Raw genomic sequence first — 7500 nt, forward strand, 5'->3', positions numbered from 1 at the left:
ACCACTGTTAATAGATTTAGGAGAAGAACAGTGACCGTCTACCACAACAGCAATAGAACGGTCAGAAAGGAAACTTGAGATGAAGTTACAGAGAGAAGGATAGAAGCCGTAGGAGGGTAGTATGGAAATGAAAGCTTTATGCCAGACTCTATCAAAAGCTTTTCATATGTCCAAGGCAACAGCAAAAGTTTCACCAAGATCTCTAAAAGAGGATGACCAAGACTCAGTAAGGAAAGCCAGAAGATCACCAGTAGAGCGGCCTTGACGGAACCCATACTGGCGATCAGATAGAAGGTTGTGAAGTGATAGATGTTTAAGAATCTTCCTGTTGAGGATAAATTAAAAAACTTTAGATAGGCAGGAAATTAAAGCAATAGAACAGTAGTTTGAGGGATTAGAACGGTCACCCTTTTTAGGAACAGGTTGAATGTAGGCAAACTTCCAGCAAGAAGGAAAGGTAGATGTTGACAGACAGAGCTGAAAGAGTTTGACTAGGCAAGGTGCAAGCACGGAGGCACAGTTTCGGAGAACAATAGGAGGGACCCCATCAGGTCCATAAGCCTTCCGAGGGTTTAGGCCAGCGAGGGCATGGAAAACATCATTGCGAAGAATTTTAATACGTGGCATGAAGTAGTCAGAGGGTGGAGGAGAGGGAGGAACAAGCCCAGAATCGTCCAAGGTAGAGTTTTTAGCAAAGGTTTGAGCGAAGAGTTCAGCTTTAGAAATAGATGTGATAGTAGTGGTGCCATCTGGTTGAAATAGAGGAGGGAAAGAAGAAGAAGCAAAGTTATTGGAGATATTTTTGGCTAGATGCCAGAAGTCACGAGGGGAGTTAGATCTTGAAAGGTTTTGACATTTTCTGTTAATGAAGGAGTTTTTGGCTAGTTGGAGAACAGACTTGGCATGGTTCCTGGCAGAAATATAAAGTGCATGAGATTCTGGTGAAGGAAGGCTTAAGTACCTTTTGTGGGCCACCTCTCTATCATGTATAGCACGAGAACAAGCTGTGTTAAACTAAGGTTTAGAAGGTTTAGGACGAGAAAAAGAGTGAGGAATGTACGCCTCCATGCCAGACACTATCACCTCTGTTATGCGCTCAGCACACAAAGACGGGTCTCTGACACGGAAGCAGTAGTCATTCCAAGGAAAATCAGCAAAATACTACTACTACTACTATTACAGCAATAACAATAGCCTGTCTCATGAGAGAGAGAGAGAGAGAGAGAGAGAGAGAGAGAGAGAGAGAGAGAGAGAGAGAGAGAGAGAGAGAGAGAGAGAGAGAGAGAAAAAAAAAAAAACTCATTATCAAAACTCACCATGCATTTCATCCCCATCATCTTTCCCAGCCAGCAGCAACCACCTCCAAGCGTCTTAGGGGCCAGGGCGGTACTGAGAGAGAGAGAGAGAGAGAGAGAGAGAGAGAGAGAGAGAGAGAGAGAGAGAGAGAGAGAGAGAGAGAGCCCGTTAGTTAGCGCCTAGAAGGGGGGAAGGTCAGGACACCCCTCCTTACCGCCCTCCCACCCATTGAGCTGTCCTACCACCGTGGGACCCCTTAGCTAAGTGTGTGTGTGTGTGTGTGTGTGTCATGGGAATAAAGAAAACCAGTGTGATATTTGTAACTAGAAAATTATTATTATTTACTGATGACAAACAAAATAGATTTATATGTACAATTATGAAGGTACTATATACATAATAATAATAATAATAATAATAATAATAATAATAATCATAATAATAATAATAGTAATAATAATAATAGTAGTATTGATTCGGTGGGAGTTATTAAAAGGTGTCTTGCGGGGGTGAAGGGGGGAGGGAGAAGGGAGAGGGGCAGGAGGTTAAAGATTTGAATATTGCAATAAATAATCTGTGTGTGTGTGTGTGTGTGTGTGTGTGTGTGTGTGTGTGTGTGTGTGTGTGTGTGTGTGTGTGTCTGCTTTGGAATATGAGAAGGAAGAGGAGGAGGAGGAATATGAGGAGGAAGAGGAGGAGGAGCAAAAAGAAGACTTGTTTTCCTTCATGCTAGAAAAAAAAAAGAGGAATAAGAAGAAGAACAGGAGGAGGAGGAGGAGGAGGAGGAAGATGAAAATTTGTCTTACATCATAACAGAAAAAAATGTATATATATGAGGAAGAGGAGGAGGAAGAAGAAGGAGATAAAAAATAGAAAAAAACAACAACAATAATGATAACAACAACAACAATAATAATAATAATAATAATAATAATAATAATAATAATAATAATAATAATAATTCCTTCACTAACAACTAAAATCATATTGGACTACGTTTCACTTAATGCCAAAGCCTCATTATTCATACTAGTCTTCTACTATTACTACCATTAATAATCTAGCACAGGATAGTAGTAGTAGTAGTAGTAGTAGTAGTAGTAGTAGGAGGAGGAGTGGTAGTAGTAGTAGTAGTAGTAGTAGTAGTAGTAGTAGTAGTAGTAGTAGTAGTAGTACAGGGCAGATAACATTAACATCATTATCATTATCATCATCATCAGTAGTAGTAGTAGTAGTTGTAGTAACAGTAATAGTAGTAGTAGTAATAGTAATACACAAAACAATAGTAACAACAATAATAACATCAACAACAACAACTAGAACCGTTACTACTACTACTACTACTACTACTACTACTACTACTACTACTACTACTACTACTACTACTACTATCACCTCCCACACCACATTGTAATTCTAAGCAGGTTAATTGGGTTAGAACAGGTACTTAAGTATTACACTGACTGACTGACTGGCTGACTGACTGACTGACTGACTGACTGACTGACTGACTAACTGAATATACCCGTGGCTTTTGACTGAAATGACTTCTCGTTCCCACCGTTTGCAAGGGAGTCAGTCAGCCAGGCGATCAGTCACTGGCTTGATAGGGTGAGACTGACTGACTGACTGACTGATTAGGTGTGTGAATAATTTAACTTAGGGAGTGACTGGTGGGTGTCCTCTCAGCGTAGTTAGGAAAGAGGTGGTTGGGGGGGAGGAAGTTAATGGGTGATGAGTCATTAGCCATGTATCCTTTGTTTGTTTGTTTGTTTGTTTGTTTGTTTAAGTCACTTTTGCCGTGTTTGGTTGTTTTGTTTGGAATGCGTTTGTTTGTTTGTTTGTTTACTTGTTTTTGTTTTCTCTTTAAATTTGTAAATAACTTTCACCGCCCTTGTTTGTTTGTTTGTCTTATCTACGTGGCATGTACACACACACACACACACACACACACACACACACACACACACACACACACACACACACACACACACACACACACACACACACACGAAATATTTCACTTTGTACACAGATCTACGATTCTCTCTCTCTCTCTCTCTCTCTCTCTCTCTCTCTCTCTCTCTCTCTCTCTCTCTCTCTCTCTCTCTCTCTCTCTCTGCCTCTGTCTCGTGTGTGTGTGTGTGTGTGTGTCTCTCTCTCTCTCTCTCTCTCTCTCTCTCTCTCTCTCTCTCTCTCTCTCTCTCTCTCTCTCTCTCTCTCTCTCTCTCTCTCTTTTATAAATAGCGGTGGGTGCATGGGCGTGGGAGGGAGAGGGAGAGGTCCTGGAGGGGTGGGGGGGTATGTACAGGGGGTGAGGTGTACTGATAGCAAGAGGAAGAGGAGGAAGAAGAGGAGGAGGAGGAGGAGGAAGACGACGCGATCATTTACACCCTGCGATGGCCTCCCCTGTGTTTCCTACGATGCCTCATGTCCCGGGAGGTGCCGCGCCTTCGAGAGGAACCCCTGGATCTGACCATGGGTGGGGTGGGCGAGGGAAAGGGGGTAGTGTGCTGGGAGAGGCGGTAGGTGGGCGTGGGGGGCGTGGTGGGCGGTGTGGGCGCTTCAGTAGAACTTTGATAACGGAAGGCTGGTGGCTCAGTCTGACCATCTTGGAAACCTGAAGGTGGTTGGAATGAAGGTTGTAGAGGATCGCTCCCTTCTGTCTGCCTCTCCTTATTCTCCTCCTCCTCCACATCACTCTCGTAGTTGTACTCGTAGAGGGGCGCCGGGTCGTCTCCCTGCATGGTGGGGGAAGGCGGGGGCGGGACTTGCTTGGTGGAGGGCGTGGCGGCGATAGGAGCAGAGGACGGCATGGCTGTGTCTGGTTCATCGTCAGGACTTCCGAGGCGAACGTTCAAGGCTGGGTACTGCTGCCCCTCTTGTTCTGTCTGTACTTCAAATGGCAGTGGTACTAAACCTGTGGGAGAGGGAGTAGGGGTTGTAGTAGTAGTAGTAGTAGTAGTAGTGGTGGTGGTGGTGGTGGTGGTGGTATCTAGTCCAAAGGAATACAAAGGAAGTCCAAACAGCAATACCCCCTCTGTGGTCCTCACTACGTAGTTTGGGCAACTATTCTACGCTATTAGTGGGAGAGTCAGGATAGTGCTAGAAGGAGGAGAGAGTGAACGCAAGCAAAACACGCTAAAATATCTCCAAACATAACTACACTCATCTCCAAACATACCACGGACTTCAAAACACCCCAAAACACCCCAAAACACACCCAAACACCCTCAAAACATACCAAAACACCAAAACACCCTCAAAACACACCAAAACACTCACAAACACCCTCAAAACACATCCAAACACCCTCCAAACACACCAAAACACCAAAACACACCCAAACACCCTCCAAACACACCAAAACACACCAAAACACCCTCAAAATACACCAAAACACTCACAAACACCCTCAAAACACACCAAAACACTCACAACCACCCTCAAAACACACCAAAACACACTAAAACACTCTCAAAACACACCAAAACACTCACAAACACCCTCAAAACACACCAAAACACACTAAAACACTCTCAAAACACACCAAAACACCCTCTAAACACACCAAAACACTCACAAACACCCTCAAAACACACCAAAACACACCCAAACACCCTCAAAACACACCAAAACACTCACAAACACCCTCAAAATACACCAAAACACTCACAAACACCCTCAAAACACACCAAAACACACCAAAACATCCTCAAAACACACCAAACACTCTCAAAACACACCCAAACACACCCAAACACCCTCAAAACACACCAAAACACACCAAAACACCCTCAAAACACACCCAAACACACCCAAACACTACCCAATCCCTTCAAAACACCCAAACTCCCTCAAAACACACCCAAACCAGCTCAAAACAGACTTAGCCTCCAAACACACCCGCTAGACACACCTAACCACACCTAAACACAGCGAGACACACACGTACTGTACATACCCGCGGCGCAGTCCATCGTGACAAAGATACTCGGGGCGTCCCAAGGTCTGTTCCGCACGTCGTTCACTGTGATCTTAACTCCGTGGTTGTTCTTGTGCCTCTTCCAGCGCTTCACGATGTCAGTCACCGAGAGAGTCACCCAGCCGATGTAGTCACTAGTTACCTGTGTCTCAGCGAGGAGCTTAGTGCGGTCTGGGAAAGAGACGAAGAGAGGGATTGGTTAGTTTGTTGGAGTACACAGGAGCACAAGGGTGAAAGTAGTAGTAGTAGTAGTAGTAGTAGTAGTACACAAGAACACAAGGGTTAGTTCAGGACACATGGCAGTCCCTAATGAAAAACGCTTGTCTGTTTAAACTTCTTGTCACCATCAGTAATGAGAGAGAGAGAGAGAGAGAGAGAGAGAGAGAGAGAGAGAGAGAGAGAGAGAGAGAACCCTAAAAACACCCTCAAAAACCCGCGTCACTTCAACTACAGCCTTTGGAATGTAGAAATGCTGTTAATCTGTCACCACAACCCTAAAAACACCCTTAAAAACCCGCGTCACTTCAACTACAGCCTTTGGAATGTAGAAATGCTGTTAATCTGTCACCACAACCCTAAAAACACCCTTAAAAACCCGCGTCACTTCAACTACAGCCTTTGGAATGTAGAAATGCTGTTAATCTGTCACCACAACCCTAAAAACACCCTTAAAAACCCGCGTCACTTCAACTACAGCCTTTGGAATGTAGAAATGCTGTTAATCTGTCACCACAACCCTAAAAACACCCTTAAAAACCCGCGTCACTTCAACTACAGCCTTTGGAATGTAGAAATGTTGTTAATCTCTCACTACAACCCTAAAAACACCCTTAAAAACCCTCGTGTAACCTCAACTACAGCCTTTGCAATATAGCGGAGCAGTTGAGGCACGGAAGTATTTCAGCGTACGGCCCTGTGGAAGAAACACTTACTTCTTCTTCTAGTGAGGCTTCTGGTGTAGACGTGGGCTTTGATGAGGAGCTTGGTCACGCCCTGGATAGGCAAGGAGTTGTTCTTGTAGAGGCGAAGAGTGGCGTTGATGATATCCAGCTTATTGTCGAAGTTCTCAGACAGGTTGAAGTAAAGGTTGAACATTTGAGGCCATATCTCCGGAGCCGTGTTGCGTGGGATGTCGCACGAAGGGAAGAAGGTTTGGGAGGAACACCGCTGTTTGTGGAGAGAGAGAGAGTGTTGGAGTTTGGCTTGGCAAGAGACAGAGAGAGAGAGAGAGCTGGGATGTCTTTTGAGTGTGTTTTGGGATATGTTTGTGTGTTTGGGTGTTTTGAGTGTTTGTGTGTTTTGGGGTGTTTTCTGTTCGCCTTGGGGTACTTTGTGTGTGTTGTTAGGTGTTTTGAGTGTGTTTTGGGGTGTGTTTTGGGTGTTTTTGGGTGTTTTGAGTGTTTTGGGGTGTTTTGAGTGTGTTTTTGAGTGTTTTGAGTGTGTTTTGGGGTGTTTTGAGTGTGTTTTTTAGTGTTTTGGGGTGTTTTGAGTGTGTTTTGGGGTGTTTTGAGTGTGTTTTGGGGGTTTTGAGTGTGTTTTGGGGTGTTTTGAGTGTTTTGGGGTGTTTTGAGTGTGTTTTGGGGTGTGTTTGAGTGTGCTTGAGGGTGTTTTGTGAGTGTTTTTTTTGGGTATCTTGTAAACACACACAAAACATTAAAACACATTAAAACACCCCCTAAAACACACAGACACACCTCTAAACACACCAAAACACGCCAAACATACTCAAACACACGCAAAACACACCAAATCACACACTAACACCCTTCAAACACACCAAAACACGCAAAACACCACAAAACGCACGCAAAACACAAGTAAACACTATAAAACACACGCAAAACACCACAACACACACAAAACACCACAAAACAAATACACAACACCACAGCACACGCAAAACACCACAAAACACCACAAAACACACGCAAACACCACAAAACACACGCAAAACACCAAAACACACACAAAACACCACAAAACAAACACACAACACCACAAAACACACGCAAACACCACAAAACACACGGAAACACCTCAAAACACACGCAAAACACCTCAAAACACGCAAAACATCACAAAACACACGCAAACACCACAAAACACACGCAAAACACATCAAAACACACGCAAAACACCACAAAACACACGCAAAACACCTCAAAACACACGCAAAACACCTCAAAACACACGCAAACACATCAAAACACACGCAAAAC

General features: G+C 44.0%; 1 protein-coding gene across 1 annotated transcript in view; it reads right to left on the reverse strand.

Moving 5' to 3' along the window:
* Positions 1–3228: 3228 nt before the first annotated feature.
* LOC135096379 (uncharacterized) overlaps positions 3229–7500 on the reverse strand; it is a 10335-nt gene continuing 6063 nt past the window's right edge. Inside the window, exons 4-6 of the mRNA XM_063997846.1 lie at positions 6214–6448; positions 5261–5452; positions 3229–4216 (exon numbers count right to left, since the gene is read on the reverse strand). Of these exons, the coding sequence (XP_063853916.1) occupies positions 3684–4216; positions 5261–5452; positions 6214–6448 (960 nt within the window). The 3' untranslated portion in view covers positions 3229–3683. The remainder of the gene's footprint in view (positions 4217–5260; positions 5453–6213; positions 6449–7500) is intronic.

The sequence above is a fragment of the Scylla paramamosain genome, unplaced genomic scaffold (genome assembly GCF_035594125.1).
Source record: "Scylla paramamosain isolate STU-SP2022 unplaced genomic scaffold, ASM3559412v1 Contig3, whole genome shotgun sequence".
NCBI classification, from domain to species: Eukaryota; Metazoa; Arthropoda; class Malacostraca; order Decapoda; family Portunidae; genus Scylla; species Scylla paramamosain.